At 41.4% G+C, this 27805-nt stretch overlaps 2 protein-coding genes across 3 annotated transcripts; one reads left to right on the top strand and one right to left on the bottom strand.

The window, feature by feature from the left end:
* Nucleotides 1-131: 131 nt before the first annotated feature.
* Nucleotides 132-6541, top strand: LOC112056426 (zinc finger protein 260-like). The gene is made up of 9 exons (XM_052890333.1): nt 132-743; nt 1406-1580; nt 1764-1856; nt 2242-2385; nt 2881-3366; nt 3939-4024; nt 4691-4752; nt 4918-5503; nt 5871-6541. The coding sequence occupies exons 1-9, from the start codon at nt 664-666 to the stop codon at nt 6082-6084; spliced, it is 1926 nt and encodes a 641-aa protein (XP_052746293.1). The 5' UTR covers nt 132-663; the 3' UTR covers nt 6085-6541.
* Nucleotides 6499-27619, bottom strand: LOC112056425 (zinc finger protein 555). Of its 2 annotated transcripts, XM_052890320.1 has the most exons (14): nt 27123-27619; nt 26029-26121; nt 24833-24967; nt 23285-24040; nt 21371-21498; nt 20587-20661; nt 19949-20087; nt 16764-16864; nt 13573-13672; nt 12399-12530; nt 10053-10184; nt 8676-8827; nt 7975-8011; nt 6499-6909 (listed from the first exon to the last, which is right to left on the bottom strand). In XM_052890320.1, exons 1-14 carry the CDS (start codon nt 27186-27188, stop codon nt 6871-6873), a joined length of 2085 nt encoding a protein of 694 aa, XP_052746280.1. In that variant the 5' UTR covers nt 27189-27619; the 3' UTR covers nt 6499-6870. The 2 variants fall into 2 exon arrangements, 1 of the variants encoding a protein (XP_052746280.1); XR_008252267.1 differs by lacking the exon at nt 7975-8011 and having other exon boundaries at nt 8190-8827; nt 27123-27618.
* Between the last annotated feature and the right edge of the window lie 186 nt (nt 27620-27805).

Genomic DNA, 27805 nt, shown 5'->3' with positions numbered 1-27805 from the left:
GCGTCAATATGTTCCTTACCTTACATACTTAGCTAACTTACAGATTCCTAGTAGAAATAGTCTCTGCGCTAAGCCGCGGACGGATGGACGGACATAGAGAAACTTTACGAGTTCCTTTCGGATTACGGAACCCTAAAAGCAAAAAAGGCTACCATCTGTCATGTACTCAACATTATGTCAACTGTCAATTCAATTGTCAAATGCATTTACACTTTACTAAAAAATAATTATTCTGTGATAATTATTTTTGAAAAATTAGTTTAATTTAAAATAAAACATCTACTTTTATGGACTGTTAATGTTAAATAAACCGTACAAATCACATAACAAAAAACAAAAAGTCGAAAATTGTCACCGAGTCTAAAAAAGTCAAAGGAGTCCGATTGTTGACTTGATGCACTTCCTGAAGTGAAGTGTTGCATGAATTCTGTGCAAAGAATATATTATTATTTATTATTATTATTAGTATTACTCTCTACGAGATTCTCAGGCTATACAAAGAGTTTCACTACTGGTGACAAATTTATTAATATTAACTGCCCATATGTGCCCTCCGACTTCCGAGTCGTTTATGAGGTGTAGTAGAGCTGACTACAGTAAGCACTAAAAGCAGAGCAGTACCTATCAGTTGAGGACTATTGTATTCGTGACGACATATCAATAATGCGGTGCTGCGTGCCTTTCTGCGAAAATACTTCCGACAATATGTCAACATCTGAGAGAACGGGAATTACCTTTCATGCGTGAGTAGAATTATTTATCTCATGTATTTCAGCCACAGCCGCCAATCTCACAGACAACATTACAACTCTTTGTCAACCAGTCTTATTCTGACTATCAAAATCTACAAGCTACCATAAAGAATATAGTGCTACCAAGTGTGGAAAAGTTCCAGCAAAGACAAAGAATTATGACCTTGTCTCACGCACTGTGTACTGTGTGACTGAGCTTTATTGGTTCCGTTTCTTGACTCCAGTTACTATAATATCATATTGAAAGCCATGTGTGTCAAAGTTTTATTATAATTTTTTGATTACCTAAACCTAAAACAATTGAAGACTAGTATCAAATTCAAAATTCATTTATTTCAAGTATTGAAGGCTTAGTTTACATGTACTTTTAAAACATCAAGTTTGAGTAAAGACTACCTACAGTACACAGGTTCCAGAAGAGCCAGTGATAAACTCAACAGTTGCTCTTACAATAAATCATACATTTTTATAGTTTATACTTACTTGTTAAAATTATCTATATTGTTCTTTCACACTTACTTCCTGTGTGAAGGTGGAACCTGTTCCAATGACTTCCAAGCATCTTTGTCATTAAGGAATTCATCCATTGTGTAGTAACCTTGACTTAGTAAATGTTTTTAACCGTGATGGATACCATGAATGTTAATTTCCAGATTACCCAGTGAAGGCAATCTCCGTACTGCTTGGCTCAGAGCCCTCGGCACACAAGACCATCACCTGCCCGACCCTGCTGTGGTCTGCTCCCAGCACTTCCTAGATGATGACTTTTATACAACAGAGAGTTGTGTGCGGCAGATTCACTCTAATGCAGTTCCTTCAATAGTGCAGGTCTGTTTATTATGTTTTTATTTGAGAACTTAGATGAAAAAGTGCCAAGATATATTTATACTTGCATGTGAGTATAATTTACAATGTTGATAATGTAGATCAAGGAAAGGCTAAATAATTATATCATTACTTACATGCAATCAGTCATGTAGAAGTAACTGTTGGTATATGGTTGGTTTACAGATGTGCATGATATGCCTGGACTCTGACAGCAAGCTGTCTCTAATGAGTAAACACAAGTTGGAGGAGGCATATGAACAGCTGACTGGTCTGTCTGTGAGTTGACAACTTCATTGGGCATTTGACTACATTTTTTTAATTGTGTATATTTAAATTTGTGAATAGTAGCGCAATTTAGTAAAAGTAAATTGTTCAGCTCTGTTAATTGCTTAAAAACAGCCCATACTACATATGGTTGGATTGTAATTTCACATTCTTAAATTACAGACACAAATTACAAATATATTTGTTGTTTGTGTGTTTATGTTTATACTTCTTGTAATAAAAAATGTCTCTTTTACTTGTAAAGAAGCTAAAACTTTATGATTTTTGATCCAATTAAGTTCAGATAAGTATTTACTGGGTAGCTGATACTGATGTAATTTTTCAAATGTCTCAAAAAATTAATATATTTAAAGGTTCAAAACCCTATTGTGTGCAGTTGTTTCAGTTGTGTCGTCGAGGAAACCTGAAGCAAACGCTCTGTGTGATGTGTGCTCAGAGATTGATCAACTTCAGCAGATTTAGAGACTTGAGCTTGAGAGCCCATTCACTGCTGACAGACTTCCGTGAACAAAATAAATTAGTAAGTATTTAGACATCATTACCAACCGATGGATTTCCACTGCTGGACATAGGCCTCTTGCATAGACTCCCAAACAAAACAGTCACGAGCCACCACTTTGATTCTCCATATATATCATAGGTCGCTTCATCGCCCACTGAGTGACTTTAAGCCTTCTAATAAGGCCCATAGTTAGCAACCAAGTCTCGGATCCGTACGTCATCACTGGCAACACGCACTGTTCGAATTATGCAGACTATAATAATAAATTATTACTAAATATTTTGGTCTTATGATAGATAGAATACAGCAGAATAGGAGATAATGGACTTACTTCTTCTGATGACACAATCTCTGACCAACATCTCAAAGTTGAATGACAGATTGCCGAGTAGAGATGAGAAAAAAAATTAAACACGAAAAAAAAATACAATATATTTTTTATGATCAAAGAAAGCGATAATAATTAATTTAAGACCTTCCTTTAAAAAACTTCAACTAACCTTTTTGTTTCAGATTAATATACAACATAAGGAACCTATGAACCATACTATGAAACATCTGCAGTGTAAGTTAACACAGACAACATTAGCAGCAAACTACTGTGACTTGTACATAGATCACACCGATGAGGAACGGACAGCAGCAGAGGAATCTGTCAGAGATGTAACATTTGTGCTGAAGCGTGAAGACAGTTCTGACTCCATGTCAAACTCTGATAACTCAGAATCGGTACACGAAGATGACAATTCCAGCAACGAGTGTGTAAATAGAGATGAATTCTCTAACATGAGCATAAAGTTGGAACCGATGCAAGATGATGAAGCTCTACATGAGGCTCTTTGTTTAAAAGAAGAGGCTTCCTGCATTTCAGAAGACGTGGTCGGAACAGAGAGTTACATTTACATAAAGAGTGAAAGTACAGTCTTCGGTTGTACGTTGTGCTATGAAGACTTTGTGCAAGAAGAAGCATACAAGGAACATATGATCATGCATCTCCAGGTGAGACTTGGTGCAATGGATTTACGAGACGAAGGTCCTGGGTTTGATCTCCAGCTGAGCTGATTGAGGTTTTCTTAATTGGTCCAGGTCTGGCTGGTGGGAGGCTTCGACCGTGGCTTGTTACCACCCTACTGGCAAATGCATACTGCTAAGTGATTTAGCGTTCCTGTATGATGTCGTGTACTGAAAGGGGTGTATATTCATCCTCCTCCCTAACAAGTTAGCTCGCTTCCACCTTAGATTGCATCATTACTTACCATCAGGTGAGATTGTAGTCAAGGGCTAACTAATCATCATCATTATCATCCTATCAGCCGATGGAGTCCACTGCAGGACATAGGCCTTTTGTAGGCACTTCCAAACATCACGAAACAATAGACCAACGAGGCGGGTAACGAACCACCACCCCTGGCTGATGAGTCCAACCGCTCTAACCGATGAGCTATTGAGGGTAATTTATAAATGTTAGTTATAAAGAATTAAAAAAAAAAATGTATCCCACTTCTGTGACCATTAACATATTTCCTCTGTGTACAGACAGACGTGTTGTGAATGAGTTTTATACTTGACAGAACGATGGCAGCAATGCTGTATGTCCTGCATCACAGCCTCGTGCAGTTGTGAAGCATAGCTGTGACTCACTCGTGCTGCAGAACAAGTCAGTATACAACGACACCTGTGTTTGCTTGCATGGCTTGTAAAACACTTTCTGTTTGTACAGTTCTTTTTTTTATTCTCTACAAGTTAGCCCTTGACTACAATCTCACCTGATGGTAAGTGATGATGCAGTCTAAGATGGAAGCGGGCTAACTTGTTAGGAGTAGGATGAAATCCACACTTGCTAAACCGCTTGGCGGTACGTTTTTGTCGGTAGGGTGGTAACTAGCCTCGGCCGAAGCCTCCCACCAGCCAGACCTGGAGCAATTAAGAAAACCTCATTCGGTCCTAACCGGGGATCAAACCCAGGACCTCCAACTTGTAAATCCACCATGCATACCACTGCGCCACGGAGGCCGTTCTATAATAATATACTGTCATAGTACAGTGGATATGACCTCTACCTTCGATTTGGAAGACATAGGTTCGAATCCGGGGCATGCACCTCCAACTTTTCAGTTGTGTGCATTTTAAGAAATTAAATATCACGTGTCTCATACGGTGAAGGAAAACATCGTGACGAAACCTGCATACCTTAATAATTCTGTGTGTGTGAAGTGTGAAGCCCGGGATTGAACCCAGGACCTGTCTAGTACCACCTCGCATACCATTGCACCACGGATAACGTTGTGCTAGCAAACTCACATTCTGCTGCTATGTTTCACAGAACAGGAAGTCAGAGGCTGAATGATGACCCTCCCCCGTCTGCAGACTGCGCTCAGGCTTTAGGTAAGTGACGAGCAGGGCAGGACAATAGTCCAACGGCCGGGGATCGAACCCTGCACCTCTGGCCCTGTAAAGTCGCGGGAGTGACGTTCAGGCGCACAGATAGTAGCAGTAGAGCTGTCGCAAAGGTTTGTCGGAGTCAATTATAAGAAGAATGTGTTGTTTCAGTGGCTCCACTGTCCGCGAGACTTGCGGCAAACAACGATAACAAAGTGCAGGCAACTGAAGAAGCAGGTGCGATCCAGAAAAGCGAACAAATCCTTGAAACTAACATCGACCAACTGGACAAGCGATCATCTCAGAGCGGCACCAAACCGTACACAGATATAAATAGATTCACAAATTGTGTAGTCCAGTTATACGACATATTCAAGAAACCCAAACAAGCTGTACCAGATGAGAAACCACGCGTGAGAATCCACACTGCTGCCAAGCCTTACTCTTGTGATATATGTAATTATGAAACTGCAAAAAAAAGTTATTTATTAAAACACAAAAAAATCCACACTGGTGAAAAGCCTTATTCCTGTGAGTTGTGCAGTTATAAAACTACAGGAAAATATAACTTGTCAAGACACATAAGTACTCACACTGGTGAAAAGCCTTTCTCTTGTGATATATGCAGTTATAAAACTGCAGAAAAACGTCATTTGTCAAGGCATAAAAAAATCCACACTGGTGAAAAGCCCTATTCTTGTAGTATATGCAATTATAAATGTGCACATACAGATAATTTATTGAAGCACATGAGAAATACAAATACAATACAAATACAAATACAATCCTTTATTTGCTGATACAGTTTACAAGGTCTTAACAAATAAATATAATCTGTTCTGTATCACGCCCGATTGGCATGCAAAATATTATATTAGTTACATTTACAGTAAATATTATGTCATTCCAGAAATTACTTTTAATAATGAATAGAAGAACAATATTAATTAATTTGAAAAAAAGAAAATACAAATAAAAAATAAATGAATCAAAAATCAATTTACATCATATTGTCAAAAGAATAAATTTATATTAAAATGTCAAAGTTAAAAATTCATTTATGTCATAAAACGCATTGTCCAGGAGAAACCTACGCAGATTATTTTTAAAACTAATTAGAGAAAGCACACTGGTGAACAGCCTTATTCTTGTGAGACGTGCAATTATAAAACTGCATTTAGATGTCATTTTGTAGCACATAAAAATATCCACACAGGCGAAAAACCTTATTCTTGTGACATGTGCAATTATAAATCTGCAGAAAAAGGTAATTTATTAAGACATAAAAGAACTCACACTGGTGAAAAGCTTCGTGCAGTTATAAAACTGGAAAAGTAAGTTATTAAGACATATTAGCGAAACGCACAATGGTGTAAAATTATAGAACTGCAAGATAATTAATTTATTAATTAATTTATTAAGACACAAAAGAAGCCACACTGGTGAAAAGCCTTCATCCTTTGTGATGTGTAGTTATAAAACTACAGAATAGAGCAAGTTATTAATACACAAGAGAACCCACACTGTTGAAAAGGCTTTCTCGAAAGAACAGCGAAGTTGTGGAAAGCCTGGCTTGTGTTTCCTAAGGTGGATTTACAAAACGGAGGTCCTGGGTTCTATCCCTGGCTGGGTCGATTAAAGTTTTCTTGATTGATCCAGGTCTGGCTGGTGGGATTTTAAATTGCATCATCACTTACCATCAGGTGAGATTGTGGTCAAGGGCTTAATTGTAAAGAATAAAAAAAACATCAATTTCTATTTAAATAAAATTTAATTGTTTTAGAAAAGGAAATTATACCGCAGTAAATTACTTGACTATGACATAAACATAACTTATTTATAAAATTATTTCATTTATATACATTTATAAGTAAAGTAACAATAAAATTAAAATTCATTCTGTGCCAAAGATTTTATAATAGAGATATGTCACTAGTGGTGGACTATCGGCCTAACCCCTCTCATTCTGAGAGGAGACTCGAGCTCAGCAGTGAGCCGACGGGTTATTTGTTCGTCACGCCAACGTAGACCCCTGCTGAGCAGGGGGTCACCCTTGGGGGTCCACTTAGTGAACCAATGGTGTGAAATGTTCTGTACTGATTCTTCTGTATACAAGTAAACTCTTCAATCTTCTTCGGTTGTCAGTTCCTCGTCACGTTCACCCTGGAAAGAAATTCATTTGTATTTATACACGAAACTCATAAACAGTAAAACCTTATTCTCTAATGACAGCCTCCGTGGCACAGTGGTATGGCTAGTGGATTTAAAAGAAATTCTGGGTTCGAACCCGGCTGGGCTGTTTGAGGTTTTCCTATTTGGGCCAGGTCTGGCAGTAATATCGTGTTGAAATCGAAATATGTATTAACGAAGCTCGGTCATTTTATTTCGCTGGTGTTGAGAGATAGGGTGGTGTTGAGTGATGTAGTGCAAAAGAAAGATGAGGGAGTAATGTAGACGGATTGGATGTGAGGGAGATGGGGGATTACATTCTACTAAAAAAGGTGAGGGGGGATGTAGATACAGACCTCACAGATGGGAGGATAGTGGGGGGATTACATTCTATAAACAAATATCTGAGGGGGGGGGGAGGCAATGTAGACACAGTAGATGCTAGGAAGAGTGGGGGATTGCATTCTATTAACAAATTTCAGAATGCCACGGCTGCTTGAGGTGTGCGTGCAGCATGCGACGGAAGGTGAGACGCAGGGAGTACAGAGAGGGATGTAGATGGAGCAGATATATACCAAGCTCACCTTCGGCCATCTGATCTCGCTGGTCTCCTTGGCGTGCAGTGTGCGGCTGCTTGTGGTGTACGAGACAGGGGTTGAGACACAGGGAGTAGGAAGCAGATACGAGAGAGATTGGGATTATATTCTACTAACAAAGGTCGGGGGAGGGATGTAGACACAGTAGATGCTAGGAAGAGTGGGGGATTGCATTATATTAACAAATATTAGGGGGGGGGGGGGGGTTACAGACACAAGACACGGTAGGTAGATTACATACTATTAACAAAGGTTCTTTTTGGGCCACGGCTGGTTGAAGTGCGCGTGTAACACAGCAGTGGGGGGGGGGGGGGGGGGCTGTGAGACGCAGGGAATAAAGAGAGTGATGTACATGGATCAGAGAGAGTGATGTACATGGATCAGATGCGTTTTACATACGTTGGGGGAATTGTGGACACAGTTTATACGAAAGAGGGATTATCACACTATATACCAAGCTCACCTTTGGCCATTTGATCTCGCTGGTCTCCTTGGCGTGCTGTGTGACGGCTGCTTAAGGCACACGAGACAAGGGGTGACACAGGGGTTAAGGTGAGGGCTACAGGGCTACAGGGCAGATGCCAGAGATGGGGATTACATTCTACTAAGAAAGGTTGGGGGGGGGGAGGTTTGCAGACCCAGACACACTAGGGAGTACACACTATATACCAAGCTCACCTTCGGCCATTTGATCTCGCTGGTCTCCTTGGCGTGCAGCGTGCGACTGCGGCGCGTGCGCGGGCCGGGGTTCTTCTTGGGCCACGGCTGCTTGAGGTGCACAGTGTAGCACGTGACGGGGGGTGAGACGCAGGGAGTACAGAGAGGGATGTAGATGGAGCAGGACAGATGGGGGAATTAAATTCTACTAACATACGTTGGGGGAATTGTAGACACAGTTGATGCCAAATAGGGATTACATACTATTAACAAAGCTTACCTTCGGCTGCTTGAGGAGTACAAGACGGGGTGAGACACAGGGAGTACGGGGCAGATGCGAGAGGTAGGGGAGTGACGTACAAGAGAGAGATGAGGGAGTAATGTAGACGGAGTAGATGCGAGGGAGATGGGGGAATTGTAGGCACAGTTTTATGCGAAAGAGGGATTACATACTATATACAAAGCTCACCTTCGCGCCATTTGATCTCGCTGGTTTCCTTGGCGTGCAGCGTGCGACTGCGGCGTATGCGCGGGCCGGGGTTCTTCTTGGGCCACGGCTGCTTGAGGTGCACGTGCAGCACGTGGCGCGCGCGGTCCGACGGGTTCACGAACGTCTTCTCGCACGAGTGACACTTGAAGGGCTTTACGTTCTTGTGCGTCTGGGGGAGAGATGAAACAGTACAGTTAACCGGAATTAAGAATGAGAGGGGTTAGGCCAATAGTCCACCACGCTGGCCCAATGCGGATTGGCAGACTTCACACACGCAGAGAATTTTCTTAATTCTCTGGCTCCATTAGGCTATAAACGGCTCAGGTGGTATTAACATCCATTATTTATATTATTGTAGAGGGGATGTATCAGTGTTGGTACAAATAAGAGAGAGTATTTGATGACTTGAGCTTCAGTTGTTTGTGAGGCAGCGTGGACACCGTCACGCTGCCAGTCGCATTTGTAATATAGCGCAATAATGTTTCGTGTTGCAATTATTGTTTATCATAAATTAATGATTTTAAACTTATTTCGTGTTTTTTCATTATGATTATTATTTAAACGGGTACATACCACGATAAAACGACGAGATTATTCAGTCCAGTCGTGACCACGTTTTCGAAGTAAAACTACTTTACCTACACTTAAGTTAAGAAAGTTGGTGAATGTGTTACGAAAATTTTCAATCGGGTTTTGAAACAGTGTTTGTTACCTTGAATTACCAGTAGATGGCGTTCTTAGAGAACTTTGAAACAATCCCTTTTTGTACACTAAGAATGTCTTACGATACAGTTAAGCCTGAGGCTTATAAATGGCGCTTCGTTTTTTTAATTTTAACCGACTTCAAAAAAATGATAAGATTCTCAATTCGTATGCTTTTTATTCGTTTTCTTTAATGTTTGTTACCTCATAACTTCGTCGATTAAGATTGGTCCCATTTCATTATCATGAAAATCGGTTGAGTAATTTTGTGCTAAAATCAAAATAACTAAAATATGTCTTTGAATTCGGTTCCATTTTTATGTAAAAAAAGTGTGTATCAGCTCCGACGCACGAATAGAGTTTACTCTTTCAGATTGACTACGCTTGAAGTGAAAGGTGCGCAACCGAGGAGCAGCAGCCCGCGACGTGCGCGCCCGCCAACAGCGTGCACATGCGTGCGGGCGTGCCCTGCGGCAGCGCACAGTGAAAGGTGCGCAGAAAAACGTAACGCTGTCATTCGTTCATCGAATTTTACTGCATATATTTTTTTCATACCGGGGGCTATATGAAAAATCGATACTTAAGGAGTAAACTTAAAAAAAAAGGCACAATTTTGAATTTGGGTGCGATGCATCTCCATGTCTAACTCCTCTATGTCATACGTCTAGTCATAGATAAGGTAAACCACTCACCCACATGTGGCGGTCAGTGTTGCCCTTGAGCGTGAACTTCTTCCCGCAGATGGGGCAGGGGTACGACTTGTCGCTCTGGTACTTCCTCACGCCGGAGTGCACCAGCTGGTGGTCCTTCAACAGGCTGGGGTACTGGACACAAAGGTTACATCATTTATTCATCTCATATAACTTCAATAGGGTTGCCAGGTCGCCGAAATTAAAAGCCGGACATTTGGGTAAAAAGGCCAGACAGCCTACATTATTGATAATTGATAATCCTACTAATATTATAAACGCGAAAGTTTGTATGTTTGGATGTTTGTTACTCTATAACGCCGCTACTACTGAAGCGATTTGGTTGAAATTTGGAATGGAAATAGATTTCACTCTGGATTAACACATAGGCTACTTTTTATCCCGAAAAAAACTATGGTTTCCCGAGATTTGCGAAAACTGATGATTTTGATGATATGAATGTTTGTTACTCTTTCACGCCTCGACTACTGAACCGAATTAGCTGAAAGTAGATGGTCCATTTCAGGTCCACTCTTGTACCCGGTATCATTAAAATTTAAAAAATACAAGGATCTTATTAAAATTCATTAAAGCGAATAAATGTAACTAAATAAAATTAAAACCCAAGTTACACACAAATAAATAAATAAATAAATAAATAAAAATAGCCTTTTTTCTCTGACATTGATCTCTATAATATTAGTATAGATCTTTATAATATTAGTATAGATTTATTAGTATATTTTGATATGTATTTTATTCATTATTGTAGGTATTTGTGTAATATTGTTTATGTATTAGGATGTAAATTATTTGTATGTGTGTGTATTACTAATACTATGGTTATTTTTGTTTTACGCCACCTGCTGACTACTCTCTACTCGAGACCGTTGGAAGTCCAGGCAAGGCTATGTCCAGCAGTGGACGTCCATCAGCTGTAAATGATGATGGTGATAATGGGCTCACTTTGAATGACTTCCCACACTGATCGCACAGGAACTGCTCCAAGTTGAGGCACATAAAGCTGATGAATGGGGCCCCAAGGTGCTGGAATGGTGACCCCGCACTGGCAAGCACAGTTGGTCGACCCCCCAATAGATGGACCAAGTACATCAAACAGGTAGCAGGGAGCAGCTGGATGCTGGCAGCTCGAGACCGTTGGAAGTCCATGCAAGGTTATGTCCAGCAGTGGACGTCTATCGGCTATCCTTGAAGGACTTCCCACACTGATTGCATAGGAACTACTCCAAGTTTAGAGGACACATTGAGCCGATGAATGGGGTCCCAAAGTGCTGGAATGGTGACCCCACCAGAAGCACAATGTTGTTGGACCCCCCACTAGATGGACCGAGACCGTTGGAAGGCCATGCAAGGTTATGTTCAGCAGTGGAAGTCTATCAGCTGATAATGATGATGATGGGCTCATCTTGAAGGACTTCCCTCACTGGTCACACAGGAACTGCTCAAAGTTTGGAGGGCATACAGAGCTCATGAATGGAGCCCCTGGGGCCCCAAGTTGCTGGAATGGTGACACTGCACCGGTAAGCACAGTTGGTCGACCCCCCAATAGATGGACCGAGGATTTCAAACAGGTAGCAGGGAGCAGCTGGATGCTGGCAGCTCGAGACCGTTGGAAGTCCATGCAAGGTTATGTCCAGCAGTGGACATCCATCGGCTATCCTTGAAGGACTTCCAGCACTGATTGCATAGGCACTACTCCAAGTTTAGAGGACACATTGAGCCGATGAATGGGGTCCCAAGGTGCTGGAATGGTGACCCCACCAGAAGCACAGTGTTGTTCGACCCTCCACTAGATGGACCGAGACCGTTGGAAGTCCATGCAAGACTATGTCTAGCAGTGGACCTCCATTGGCTGATAAAGATGATGATGGGCTCATCTTGAAGGACTTTCCCCACTGGTCACACAGGAACTGCTCCAAGTTTGGAGGGCTCATGAATGGAGCCCCAAAGTGCTAGAATGGTGACACTGCACCGGCAAGCACAGTTGGTCGACCCCCCACTAGGTGGAGGGAAGACATCAAGCGGGTTGCAGGGAGCCGCTGGATGTTGGCAGCTCGAGACCGTTGGAAGTCCATGCAAGGTTATGTCCAGCAGTGGAAGTCAATCAGCTATCCTTGAAGGACTTCCAGCACTGATTGTATAGGAACTACTCCAAGTTTAGAGGACACATTGAGCCGAGGAATGGGGTCCCAAGGTGCTGGAATGGCAACCTTACCAGAAACGCAGTGTTGTTCGACCCCCCACTAGATGGACCGAGACCGTTGGAAGTCCATGCAAGGCTATGTCCAGCAGTGAAAGTCCATCGGCTGTTTATGATGATGGGCTCACCTTGAAGGACTTCCCGCACTGATCGCACAGGAACTGCTCCAAGTTTGGACGGAGCTGACTGCTCGTCTTGTCCGGATGGATCTTGCTGAAGTGGAGGGCATACAGCTTGAAGCCTTTCAACTGTGTACCGCACTGGAAATAAAAATATAATCCTTTATAGCCACAGATTAATCAATAATAATGTTTGCGCTCGCGCTCTGTGTTGGTGTTGTAGCTACCTGCCTACATACATGCCAAGCAAGCGACCGCGCGCTGCGCCGAGCCGCAGCAAACTGAGGCCGCACAGCCGCACGTGAAATGCGCCGATATATACTCACACACCTTCGCTGGCTACATACGTGCATACCAATTCGTGCATACGTCTGCACTTCCACCGCCGGAGCAACGGACGACATATCAACGTGAACTACAAGTTTGCACTGCTCCGCGCGAATCGTCGGCGCCGCATATTTATATCACGCTGATTCACTCAAGATTTGTGTGATTGGACGTCCACACCATCTGCACTACTGTGCGTTCCTAGTTTTGTAAGATTGATTGTGTAAATATAAGTAATACGTTTTTGATTCAATACATTCGATACAATTGGATACAAACCAAGTCTTTCATTACATCTCTCCCACACGGCTAAAGTGTCAATCAAAGTTCTCCGTCTAACTGACATTACATGTATTATGAATCTGTGAAGTATTAATCTGTGCCCGCGCGTTTCGGTCTTGTCACTTCGGTGCACGCGTCGTCATTCATTGTCAAATTTTTTCACCAACATGTCTGCGTTTACTTACCCAAAAATGTAAAGAAACTATTGGATAGAAGCAGGCGTTACTTTGCGGAAGTTCATCATGATTATATAATGATTTATTTATTTTGCTATCATCCGCGAAAATTCGGCGAACCCATGCGACAACGTCACCCAGGTCCGACAAAATACTCTCTACGTACGTTTCACCCTGAAAACTGCATGCACACAACTGAAAAGCTCATCAAATAGCCTCCATAGCTCAACGGTAAAGGTGTCGGACTCATCACCAAGGAGTGGTGGTTCGATCCCTGCCCCGTTGGACTATAGTCGCACCCACTCCTAACACATTCCCGACTAGTTAGAGGGGAAAAGAAATATTGGTCATATTTAAAAAAATATGGCAAATACTAAAAAAAAAATTATAATACTCACCAGTTCGCACTCCACTGTCTGGATGTCTTGCCTGCTTCTGGGCGCATGCTTCATATTCAATTTGTTGTTCGGTATCTTTGGAGAGTCTGGCTCCAACGTGCTATGAACAAACAAGAGTTTAATTCATTATTATTATTTATATTTACTGGTTACCATCTAGTATCAAAGCACTCGTCAAGATGAATCAAACGAGCCCAAACTCGATAGTGTTGCGTTGTTTAATTACGTAGTTCCTATGGTCACCTTCCACTACTATCATCAGACTCATACCATCTAGTATCAAAGCACTCGTCAAGACGAATCAAACGAGCCCAAACTCGATAGTGTTGCGTTGTTTAATTACGTAGTTCCTATGGTCATCTTCCACTACTATCATCAGACTCATACCATCTAGTATCAAAGCACTCGTCAAGACGAATCAAACGAGCCCAAACTCGATAGTGTTGCGTTGTTTAATTACGTAGTTCCTATGGTCACCTTCCACTACTATCATCAGACTCATACCATCTAGTATCAAAGCACTCGTCAAGACGAATCAAACGAGCCCAAACTCGATAGTGTTGCGTTGTTTAATTACGTAGTTCCTATGGTCACCTTCCACTACTATCATCAGACTCATACCATCTAGTATCAAAGCACTCGTCAAGACGAATCAAACGAGCCCAAACTCGATAGTGTTGCGTTGTTTAATTACGTAGTTCCTATGGTCACCTTCCACTACTATCATCAGACTCATACCATCTAGTATCAAAGCACTCGTCAAGACGAATCAAACGAGCCCAAACTCGATAGTGTTGCGTTGTTTAATTACGTAGTTCCTATGGTCACCTTCCACTACTATCATCAGACTCATACCATCTAGTATCAAAGCACTCGTCAAGACGAATCAAACGAGCCCAAACTCGATAGTGTTGCGTTGTTTAATTACGTAGTTCCTATGGTCACCTTCCACTACTATCATCAGACTCATACCATCTAGTATCAAAGCACTCGTCAAGACGAATCAAACGAGCCTAAACTCGATAGTGTTGCGTTGTTTAATTACGTAGTTCCTATGGTCACCTTCCACTACTATCATCAGACTCATACCATCTAGTATCAAAGCACTCGTCAAGACGAATCAAACGAGCCCAAACTCGATAGTGTTGCGTTGTTTAATTACGTAGTTCCTATGGTCACCTTCCACTACTATCATCAGACTCATACCATCTAGTATCAAAGCACTCGTCAAGACGAATCAAACGAGCCCAAACTCGATAGTGTTGCGTTGTTTAATTACGTAGTTCCTATGGTCACCTTCCACTACTATCATCAGACTCATACCATCTAGTATCAAAGCACTCGTCAAGACGAATCAAACGAGCCCAAACTCGATAGTGTTGCGTTGTTTAATTACGTAGTTCCTATGGTCATCTTCCACTACTATCATCAGACTCATACCATCTAGTATCAAAGCACTCGTCAAGACGAATCAAACGAGCCCAAACTCGATAGTGTTGCGTTGTTTAATTACGTAGTTCCTATGGTCACCTTCCACTACTATCATCAGACTCATACCATCTAGTATCAAAGCACTCGTCAAGACGAATCAAACGAGCCCAAACTCGATAGTGTTGCGTTGTTTAATTACGTAGTTCCTATGGTCACCTTCCACTACTATCATCAGACTCATACCATCTAGTATCAAAGCACTCGTCAAGACGAATCAAACGAGCCCAAACTCGATAGTGTTGCGTTGTTTAATTACGTAGTTCCTATGGTCACCTTCCACTACTATCATCAGACTCATACCATCTAGTATCAAAGCACTCGTCAAGACGAATCAAACGAGCCCAAACTCGATAGTGTTGCGTTGTTTAATTACGTAGTTCCTATGGTCACCTTCCACTACTATCATCAGACTCATACCATCTAGTATCAAAGCACTCGTCAAGACGAATCAAACGAGCCCAAACTCGATGGGGTTGTGCCGTTTTATTACACAGTTCCTATGGCCACCTTCCAGATCCATCATCAGACTACAGGGTCTGATGATTTAGAGACAAAGTACTCGTCAAGACGAATCAAACGAGCTCACACTCGGTGGGGTTCGGTCGTTTAATTACAGAGTTCCTATGGCCACCTTCCAGCTCCATCATCAGTCCCTGAATACTATCTAAAGGTAAAGTACTCGTCAAGACGAATAATACAAACTCAGACTAGATGCGGTTGCATAGTTTAATTACAGAGTTCCTTTGGCCACCTTGCAGCTCCATCATCAGACCCTGTTTACCATCTAGAGATAAAGTACTCGTCAAGACGTATCATACAAACTCAGACTCGGTGGGGTTCAGTCGTTTAATTAAAGAGTTCCTATGGGGACCTTTCAGCTCCATCGTCAGATTACAGGGTCTGATGATTTAGAGACAAAGTACTAGTCAAGACGTATCATACAAACTCAGACTCGGTGGGGTTCAGTCGTTTAATTAAAGAGTTCCTATGGGGACCTTCCAGCTCCATCGTCAGATTACAGGGTCTGATGATTAGAGACAATGTACTCGTCAAGACGAATCATTTGAACCCACACTCGGTGGGGTCCGGTCGTTTAATTAAAGAGCTCCTATGGCCACCTTCCAGCTCGATCGTCAGATTACAGGGTCTGATGATTAGAGACAATGTACTCGTCAAGACGAATCATTTGAACCCACGCTCGGTGGGGTCCGGTCGTTTAATTAAAGAGTTCTTATGGCCACCTTCCAGCTCCATCATCAGACTCATACCATCTAGTATGAAAGTACTCATCAAGACGAATTAAACGAGTCCAAACTTAAAAGCGTTGCGTCGCTTAATTACGTAGTTCCTATGTCCACCTTCCAGCTCCATCACCAGATTCATACCATCTTATGAAAGTACTCGTCAAGACGAATCAAACGAGCCCAAACTCGATGGGGCTACGTCGTTTAATTACAGAGTTCCTATGGCCACCTTCCTACTCCATCATCAGATCAGCTCTATGTCATAACAATATTGCATTGTCAGCCGATTTATAAAATCGGAAACCGGTAAGTGGATCAAATTTAACTTAGAAGCAAGATTTGATTATAGACAGACAACTGGACAGGTGAGTTTCACCTGTCCAGTTGTCTGTCTATAATCAAATCTTGCTCTAATCTACAGATAAGCTTGTAAAACAAAGTGTCAGGTTTACTTACGAATCGTCGGCATGTTTGAGGGACACGTCCAGATGTTGTTGGTAGGCGCTCTCAGATGCGAACCGAATGTTGCACGGCTCGCACTTCGGACCCGAGGGGCTCTGAAACAGTTAATTAGCTGATATAGCCCAGTGGATATGACCTCTGCCTCCAATTCCAGACGGTGTGGGTTCCAATCCTGTCCGGGGTATGCACCACCAACTTTTCAATTATGTGTTTTAAGAAATTAAATATGACGTGACTCAAACAGCGAGCGATGTTTGCTATGTTGTTGCAGCAGGCACAGAGTACACACCACGTCAGAGAGGTGCCATAGACAAGTTCATCAACAGAATGTCACCTCTATGTCGTTGGAGCGATGCTTGTAGCTCATGTGCAGCCGCAGACCTCGGTCGTTGATGAAGGAGCAGGCACAGAGTGCACACCACGTCGGAGGGGTGCCATAGACAAGTTCATCAACAGAATGTCACCTCTATGTCGTTGGAGCGATGCTTATAGCTCATGTGCAGCTGCAGACCTCGGTTGTTGATGAAGGAGCAGGCACAGAGTGCACACCACGTCGGAGGGGTGCCATAGACAAGTTCATCAACAGAATGTCACCTCTATGTCGTTGGAGCGATGCTTATAGCTCATGTGCAGCTGCAGACCTCGGTTGTTGATGAAGGAGCAGGCACAGAGTCCTGGAGCAGGAGTCTACTGCCAAGACCTCAACATACGGATTGCACAAGCGCTTGGTAAGCACAACTCAGTCTTCCAGGCAGAATGCGTCGGCATCACAACTGCGGCTGTTGCCGTGACCAACAGACAGGTAAAAAATTTTAACATTAATATACTTAGCGACAGTCAAGCAGTACTAAAAGCACTGGCAAAACACTCGACTACGTCAAAACTACTGCTAGACTGTCACAAGGCCCTAACAAAACTTGCAACAAATAACTTAGTTACATTAAGATGGATAAAGGGACACAGCGGAATCTTAGGTAATGAAGCGGCTGATGAACTGGCGCGTCGCGCCACGACACTGAAGGTAGTAGGGCCCGAACCAATAGTACCCATACCATTCAGTGAATACAAAACATGGTTGCACAAACAAACCATCAGAACCCACGCCGAACTATAGGACAGCATAACCACATGTAGACATACAAAAGAGGCACTCCCAGGCCTCGACCCAAGGATAACAAAGAAACTTATGAACCTCACACGAGACAAGCTGAGAACAGTAGTTGGCCTAATAACAGGTCACTGCCCGCTAAACAAACACCTTTCAATTCTAGGTTTGACCGACAGTCCTCTGTGCAGAGCCTGCATGGAGGAGGACGAGACACCGCTACACGTTATGCTCAGTTGCAGAGGCGTAACGGAACAACGAGCAACCTACATTGGCTCCTCAGCGACACTCCATGAGGCTATCGGCGACCTGGGCGGCCTGCTAAGCTTCTGGAGCGAGCTCGGCTGGATGGAATAAATCCAGCGGGAACCTACACCAAGGGACCCACGCACAACGGCCAAACACTTGGCTAAGTGCGGAAACGGCCCAGAAGAAAGAAGAAGAAGAAAGAAGAGTGCACACCACGTCGGAGGGGTGCCATAGACAAGTTCATCAACAGAATGTCACCTCTATGTCGTTGGAGCGATGCTTGTAGCTCATGTGCAGCCTCAGACCTCGGTCGTTGATGAAGGAGCAGGCACAGAGTGCACACCACGTCGGAGGGGTGCCATAGACAAGTTTCACATCAACAGAATGTCACCTCTATGTCATTGGAGCGATGCTTGTAGCTCATGTGCAGCCACAGACCTCTCTCGTTGATGAAGGAGCAGGCACAGAGTGCACACCACGTCGGAGGGGTGCCATAGACAAGTTCACCAACAGAATGTCACCTCTATGTCATTGGAGCGATGCTTGTAGCTCATGTGCAGCTGCAGACCTCGGTCGTTGATGAAGGAGCAGGCACAGAGAGTGCACACCACATCGGAGGGGTGCCATATACAAGTTTTACATCAAGAGAATGTCACCTCTATGTCGTTGGAGCGATGCTTGTAGCTCATGTGCAGCCGCAGACCTCGGTCGTTGATGAAGGAACAGCCGCAGAGAGTGCACACCACGTCGGAGGGATGCCGTAGACAAGTTCATCAACAGAATGTCACCTCTATGTCGTTGGAGCGATGCTTGTAGCTCATGTGCAGCCGCAGACCTCGGTCGTTGATGAAGGAACAGCCGCAGAGAGTGCACACCACGTCGGAGGGATGCCGTAGACAAGTTCATCAACAGAATGTCACCTCTATGTCGTTGGAGCGATGCTTGTAGCTCATGTGCAGCCGCAGACCTCGGTCGTTGATGAAGGAACAGCCGCAGAGAGTGCACACCACGTCGGAGGGATGCCGTAGACAAGTTCATCAACAGAATGTCACCTCTATGTCGTTGGAGCGATGCTTGTAGCTCATGTGCAGCCGCAGACCTCGGTTGTTGATGAAGGAGCAGGCACAGAGTGCACACCACGTCAGAGAGGTGCCATAGACAAGTTCATCAACAGAATGTCACCTCTATGTCGTTGGAGCGATGCTTGTAGCTCATGTGCAGCCGCAGACCTCGGTTGTTGATGAGGAGCAGGCACAGAGTTCACACCACGTCGGGGGGTGCCATAGACAAGTTCATCAACAGAATGTCACCTCTATGTCGTTGGAGCGATGCTTGTAGCTCATGTGCAGCCGCAGACCTCGGTTGTTGATGAGGAGCAGGCACAGAGTTCACACCACGTCGGGGGGTGCCATAGACAAGTTCATCAACAGAATGTCACCTCTATGTCGTTGGAGCGATGCTTGTAGCTCATGTGCAGCCGCAGACCTCGGTTGTTGATGAGGAGCAGGCACAGAGTTCACACCACGTCGGGGGGGTGCCATAGACAAGTTCATCAACAGAATGTCACCTCTATGTCGTTGGAGCGATGCTTGTAGCTCATGTGCAGCCGCAGACCTCGGTTGTTGATGAGGAGCAGGCACAGAGTTCACACCACGTCGGGGGGGTGCCATAGACAAGTTCATCAACAGAATGTCACCTCTATGTCGTTGGAGCGATGCTTGTAGCTCATGTGCAGCCGCAGACCTCGGTTGTTGATGAGGAGCAGGCACAGAGTTCACACCACGTCGGGGGGGTGCCATAGACAAGTTCATCAACAGAATGTCACCTCTATGTCGTTGGAGCGATGCTTGTAGCTCATGTGCAGCCGCAGACCTCGGTCGTTGATAAAGGAGCAACCGCAGAGAGTGCACACCACGTCAGAGGGGTGCCATATACGCAGGTGGGACAAGTATGTTGTTTTCTTACTGAAATACGTAATAAATTCTTATGGAGTAAATTATGTTTTATTGTAAACAAATTTTTTTTTTTTTTAATTAATTAGGTGCTTGCATCACAGGATGAAAATGTCGCTCTATAGTTCAATTTACAACCAAAAATCACAAACCTACCAATGCAACAAAATTAATAAAATTAAAACTAAAATTTAAGTAAATTTTTTGGACATAGTATAATCAAACTGCACTGAAGGAAGGATTTTTGTATTTTGTACAAAAATCAATACAAGTTAAAAACAGAAAAAAATCGGCTAACATAAATATTGCGTTATTTTTAACTGACTTCCAAAAAGGAGGAGGTTCTACGTTCGGCTGTATGTATGCTTTTTTTTATGAATGTCCAGCGATAATTCCGTAATTTATTGACCGATTTTAAAAATTATTGATGTCAGCTATCACCCTGTAGAGTATGCCGTAGTATTTACGGGGCATCCTGTATAAGGTTGCAGCTAAACATTGGTGTACCAACCTGAACTCTGCACTGCATATTTCACACTTGTAAGTGATGCCGTCGTGCCAGAGCGCGTGTTTCTCTGCTGTTATGCTGGAACATAAGAGAACTTGTACTGCAGGAAATAGTAATCTCAGACGGATATTTTTTTTTTGTGGTGTTTTTCTTTGCAATCTGTTATTAAAAACATTCAACAAATGGTCTGTATGGTCTGTCATGACTTGAAGGGCATCACATCCAGTGACATGAACCCTATGTATTCTAGGACAGATATGACGTCGCTCGATCTCGTTGGCTCGTGCCGACGCTAGGTGGCGCGACTTGTTTCCGTAAACAGTAGGGAGTTAGAGAGGGGTAGCGATCGGGCGGGAACAACTGGCGATAAGGCGCTCGCCGTACGGTCGGCTTCAGTATTTTCGTGGCGTTCGAGCCGTCCATATTTAGTGTTGTGTAATTCTTTATGAGAGCCGTGATAGCCCAGTGGATATGACCTCTGCCTCCGATTCGGGAGGGTGTGGCTTTGAATCCGGTCCGAGTATGCACCTGCAACTTTTCAGTTGTGTGCATTTTAAGAAGTTAAATATCACGTGTCTCAAACGGTGAAGGAAAACATCGTGAGGAAACCAGCATATAAGAGAATTTTCTCAATTCTCTGCATGTGTGAAGTCTGTCAATCCGCATTGGGCCAGCGTGGTGGACTATTGGCCTAACCCCTATAATTCTGAGAGGAGACTCGTGCTCAGTAGTGAGCTGAATATGGGTTGATGATGATGAAATAAATAGAAGTAGTGAAAAGACTTACTCATACGTAGTGACAAACGGACAGACATTGCAGCTGTACACACGGCTGTGGTTTTTGACATGGTGACGATATCTGTCACTTGATTTGTTATGTAGGCCGCATATCTCACATACAAATGGACCATATTTCTGAAAATAAAAGAGGGATTTAAAAAAAATATATGAACATTTATACATACATGATGACAGTTTTTTAAATTGTATTTAAATTAAGAGTATGCTGCCGCGGATCCCTGAAAGACGCCCCATACAAAATGGTAAGAACTGATGACGTCGTAGGTACATAATGATCGTTAGATTCGTATTGGCGTTCAAAGAAATCACTAATATCTTTGTTATTTGTGCGTTTAGGTTTATAGTTTAATTATTAAAAAATGTCACATTTAATGTGAGGAAGCTAAAATTTTCATCTAATTACGAAAAAAGATTTTTCAATATATTTTGAAATTTCATAATCTTATTTATTTTGCAAATATCCAGTCAATCTTTGCTTTTTATGTATAAATTAGTTAACATTGACCTTATTTACCCGAATGTATCATAAAAATCAATATATTCAAACCTAGTCTTGGAAGTAAAAATACAAAACAAAGTATTAATTAAATTAATAAGATTTTAAAATACCAATTTTTAGTATTTAATGTAACAGTAACAATTAGCGATTTGATAATTGATAATAATCTATATCTATACTAATATATAAAGCTGAAGAGTTTGTTTGTTTGATTGAACGCACTAATCTCAGGAACTACTGGTCCGATTTGAAATTTTCTTTCAGTGTTAGATAGCCCATTTATCGAGGAAGGCTATAGGCTATATATTATCCCCGTTCTCCTAAGGGAACGAGAACCAAGCGGGTGAAACCGCGCGGCGTCAGCTAGTAACTGACAAACATTTTAACGATAGCTTAATTTGTTAATATTTTTAAATGACAGCTTCATTTGAAAAAATAATAAAAATATTGTTAATATTTTTTTTTGTATTATGTTAAACTAGCTGACGCCGCGTGGTTTCACCCGCGTGGTTCCCGTATAATATATCCTGTGTACATGGTTAATCTCAACATGAGAAGCAAGCCATTGTGGTAGATTTATGGTCAATATAGCATACTAAAATTAGAAAAATAAACAAAAAATAAATTAACCCAGTTAAAGGCGCATTACTCTAAAAAGCGAAAAATAACATTGTAGTAGGGGAGCCCGGGATGCTAAATTTGCAGTTACTCAAGCGTCATTGAGACCGATTACATTTGGTAGATTAAATTATAGGAAGAATAAATGGTTATTTACTTTTTCCGCTTTTAGCGGTGGAAAAAAAAAACTACAGACTTTAAAAACAATTTTTATTACTTTGGCTTACTGAAATTGTAAGAAAATTTTAGCGATTAATTAGAAGATTATTTCCTTAAAAATAAGTAAAAAATTAATCGCACTCGTACCTCGAGCACTAAAATATAAGGGTTTAATTTTGTAACTTTGAAACCCTCCCATTCCATTACGTTACGCTCAAATCGTCAGATTTTCGAAATGTGCAGTTTTTAGCTATCAACTCACCTACCTTATCTTAATCTGACGTGCTGGTTGAGTAGTTATGAAGTTAGTTTTTTTTTTTGGTTGCCCTAAACGTACCCACCAATATGAAGGGCTCATACTCGGTGGAGGTACTCGACAAAGTGTAAGGTATAGTCCCTTATGTTTATCTGCCGCGCTCGAGTAACTGCAAAAATCCCCTCTTCGGCTCCTGTACTATTGTATTTATATGTTATCTATTGATTGGTTTGAAGGCGGTGCGAAAAAAAAACAAAAATAAGAGCCACAGCTCCGCCTACGATGGTACAATGTTTGAATCTTTGAAGTCAGTTAAATTTTTTAATTAATAAGATTTTATTTTCTATTTTTTTTTAATAGATACTCACATCAGTATGTCTGGCCATATGAGCTTCATATGTAGTAACATTTGAAAATCCTTTGTAGCACGTCATACATTTGTAGCGAGACTTTTTGAAGTTCGGCGCCTCCTTCCTACTCTGTATTGTAGCCAGTTGCTCTTCCAGACTCAACTTGGTGACTTCAAAATACTTTAAATAATCCTGATTGCCAGATTTAATTGATTTTTTTGTCTTTTTCTTTAATCTCATCTTCGGTGTTTTTCTTTTTGGGGACAATTCATCTTTTTTCACTGCCTTTTTACGTTTTTTTGCATCACTTGTGTTGCCTTTTTCAACTGCATTTGTATCTTTAGGTTCGACGATTACTAAAACATAATCACTGTTTTTCGTATCAAGTTTTTTTTCATCATCAACATCATTTATTATTTCTACATCACTCTCGCTGTCTGTGACATTGTCACATTTTTTATTTAATGTCTCATTTTTAATATATATAAATTGATCTGAATCGTCTGTATCGATTTCTGTATGTTTTTCTTCATTGTATTCATATATAAACTCTGTGCCATGATCTATATCATCTGCTAGGTATTCTTCTTCACTATTTGCATCATTTAATTCTTCTATTTTCGGTTTTATATCAATTTGTAAATGTCCTGTTTGTTCTATCGGATTATGTATTACGTGTGAGTCACAGTGATCAGGATTGTATATTTTCTGGCTTATATTTGATGCAAGTTGATTTTGCGTTCGGTCAATTTCTTTTATGTCTTCTGTTGTTAACTGAAATCAAGGAGATTGTCATCATCATCATCATCATCAACCCATATTCGGCTCACTGCTGAGCTCGAGTCTCTCTCAGAATGAGAGGAGTTAGGCCAATAGTCCACCACGTTGGCCCAATAATGTAGATTGGTAGACTTCACACTCACAGGAAATTAAGACAATTCTCTGGTATAATTTTCAACGGTGAAGGATAAACATCCTGCAGGTTTCCTCACATTGTTTATGGATATATGAAAAAATTGACAAAAGTAGGATGTATAATGAAATTACATGCAATACTATAACAGTTAAGTAATAAAAAAGTTTTTGGGGTTTCTCTACATGGATTTTTTATCATCTATCCCATGGTATGGGGTATCTTTATTGATATTTTTGTGCATTACTGGGATTTTGTGCATTATATAAGTGCTTAGCTAAGGTATAACCGACAGTTCTCTGTGCAAAGCATGCATGGAGGAAGAGGAAACCCCGATACATGATATGCTTAGATGCATAGGTGTATCCGAACAATATGCAGCATCCATTTTATCCCCAGCAACACTCCAAGAGGCGTTCGGCGACCTGGGCGGCCTGCTAAGCTTCTGGAGCAAGCTCGGTTGGCTGGAGTGACTCCAGCGGGGATCAGCACCAAAAGGACCTACGTACAACGGTCAACCTCAGTGGCAATGTGTGGAAATGGCCCAGGAAAGAAGAATAAGAAGAAGTGCTAATTTAATCTACGGAATCCTACATTGCCGGTTTTATATTTACATGTATTGATTAAAATGATTAGAAGATGAAAATGCTTACCACTTGTTTCCTTTTACACAGTTGTAACAACAGGTCGAAACTTCTCAAACTTTTGTCTCTAAACTTGTCACAGTTTACCAACCTCTGTGCACACTCTGTGCAAAATTCCGGTGCAAAGTTCACGTTGCACAGGAGCTGAAAGATAAATTTGAATAGAATAGAAAACAGTTTATTTGTTTACACAACACATTGAAGACTTAAAACTAATACACGTCTGGATACTTATAACTATTCATCATCATCATCATCATCATATCAGCCAATGGACGTCCACTGCAGGACATAGGCCTTTTGTAAGGACATCTAAACATCACGATACTGAGCCACCTGCATCCAGCGAATCCCTGCGACTCGCTTGATGTCGTCAGTCCACCTGGTGGGGGGGTCGGCCAACACTGCGCTTACTAGTGCTTATAACTATTATTTATAGAATTAAATGTGTTGAGCCAATAAAATGGATCCGATTCAGCTAGAATGTTGTGGCTACATCAGTACCTACAACGCTGATATTCTGCCAGATCCTATTGAGGGAAGAACAGAACATAGAAACTTAGTTATAAACCTAATATGAAAGTAAATAGAGAAAGCAGTTTAAAAGCATTAAGAAAGAAAACAAAATTAAATTATAGAAATTGGACAATAGAAACATAGTATTTAAAAAAATATATAGTATAAATAAACATAATAAAGAAACCCAATTGTACGAAATTATTTTTTAAAAGTGAATTTAGTCAGCCATTATCATTAGCCAGAGAACTTAATTATAATTTTTTTTTATTTTTACCAGTTAGCCATTGAAGCTATGATGCAATCTACTTACAATGAAAGCAGGCTAACCATCGGGAGTGTTACGAACGAATTTGCCAAGGTATACACACGACCGAAGCCTCCCACAGAACTGGGCCAATCAACATGTTCTCTGCGGCACTGATTTCTCTGTACTTTCCTCTGGTGCAGTTTTTTGACCTCATAGTAAAACTTTGTGTGGTGGGGTCTCTCTTGAAGTGACTAGATGTACGAGGTCAATTGACCTCGTACCACAGCGAACATGTTAAAAAAACCTCAATTGGCCCAGCCTGAGATTTGCTCAAATCCAGGATCTCCGTTTTGTAAATCCACTGCTTATACCACTGTGCAATGGAGGCTGTCACATAGAGGTGCTACTAAACCATTAATCATTTAAGTCAATAACTTACGGATTTATCAGTCAAGTTGCGATACGCCTCTGCCAGACCATATTTGCTCAGAGGGTACAATTTACAATCTGTGGCTAAGCATACCACGCAGAACTGCGGACAACAAACATTATATCAGTAAAAGCTTCGACCAACACCTTAAGAAGCTTTCGCTTAACTGCTGGATCAAGAATCGGTCGGCAGTTGTTCTTGAGACGGCATATTGTGAAAAGGTTGCTTACTCTGGAGCCTTGACCACTTGCTTGGGCATTCAAATTTCCCGCATTATAAAGGTTAAATTTTTAATTATTATTAACAACATGGATTATTATTATTAATATATTATAAGTTTAGGTTTAAGTTAAACTACTAATTAGTCACATAAGTAAGCTAGATCGTAATGTTATGAAGTACCAAATGGTACTTTGTTGTTATCAACACATATACAGCTCACTGATGAGCTCGAGTCTCCTCTCAGAATGAGAGGAGTTAGGCCAATAGTACACCACGCTGGCCCAATGCGGATTGGCAGACTTTACACATGCAGAGAATTAAGAAATTCTCTGGTGTGCTGGTTTCCTCACGATGTTTTCCTTCACCGTTTGAGACACGTGATATTTAATTTCTTAAAATACACACAACTGAAAAGTTGGAGGTGCATGCCCCGGACTGGATTCAAACCCACACCCTCCGGAATCAGAGGCAGAGTTCATATACACTGGGCTATCACGGCTCTCCTGGTACTTTACAATAGAGAAAAAAAATTAGTAACAACAATATTTTGTACTATAAATATGTTATGTGCCTACAAAATCACAGGAAAAAGTGATTCAAATTAATCAGTGATCAAGAGTGATCCACTGAGCGCATGTGTGCACAATTTTGTCATATATAGTTCACACTTCAAGAACAGACAACTCGACATTATATACAATGTTTTGGTATTAATAGTTTAAATAACTTTCATTGTGTACTATGTGACTATATGAAATTAAGACAATTAGAAACCTTTGTTCAGTTCAATTTTAATTGAAACCTCAGTTTAGATTCTTTAGAAACCTATCTAATAGTATAAAAGCTTTGGTTATTTTATGATTGACCAATGAGACACTTACTTTTGCTGTTGACACGGGTTTTTTTGATTTCACTCTCCCAACATCACTGTTTGAACGGAGTTCCATAATGATGAATAGGTCACAATATCGAATTAATTGATAACGAGCATTTTTATGGACGAGAAATTGAAGAATAACTTTTAAAGGATATACTTTTTATGATGCAGACTATCTTATTTAAACAAATATTAGTTACAGAATACTGTATGCCTTTTATCAAAGGTTCAGGACGATGTTTTGATGTGTGAAAAGTAGATTTAAAAGTTTAATATACGAACTTATTTTGAAATAATTTTGCGGTCCGATACTGAAGCAAGAACATGGCGAAAATTATTTCATTTAAAGAAAATAACGACGAAACGGCAAATCAATCAAGGGATTTGTTTGTCCACATCACACACAATAATAAATAGAAAACAAATATTAGCGCATTCCACACATGACACCTTTTAACTTTCTTTTCTTTTTTAAATGGCCGTTCCTCTTGTTGCAGAATACAAGTAGACCACAGATCACTATAGACAAGTAGACAGAGATGACCACAAACATCAGAAAACCGACAGAGATGTCAAAACTCAAATGTCTAGAGACATAGACAAAATAGATAGCTGACGCCAATTTAGATTGCCATCTATGAGCGTGCCCCGGAAACTTCAAATTCCAATAAAAAAACTATTTTTTCA

Source organism: Bicyclus anynana, chromosome 27 (assembly GCF_947172395.1).
Source record: "Bicyclus anynana chromosome 27, ilBicAnyn1.1, whole genome shotgun sequence".
Classification (NCBI taxonomy): domain Eukaryota; kingdom Metazoa; phylum Arthropoda; class Insecta; order Lepidoptera; family Nymphalidae; genus Bicyclus; species Bicyclus anynana.
This window is presented reverse-complemented; position numbering and strand designations above follow the sequence as displayed.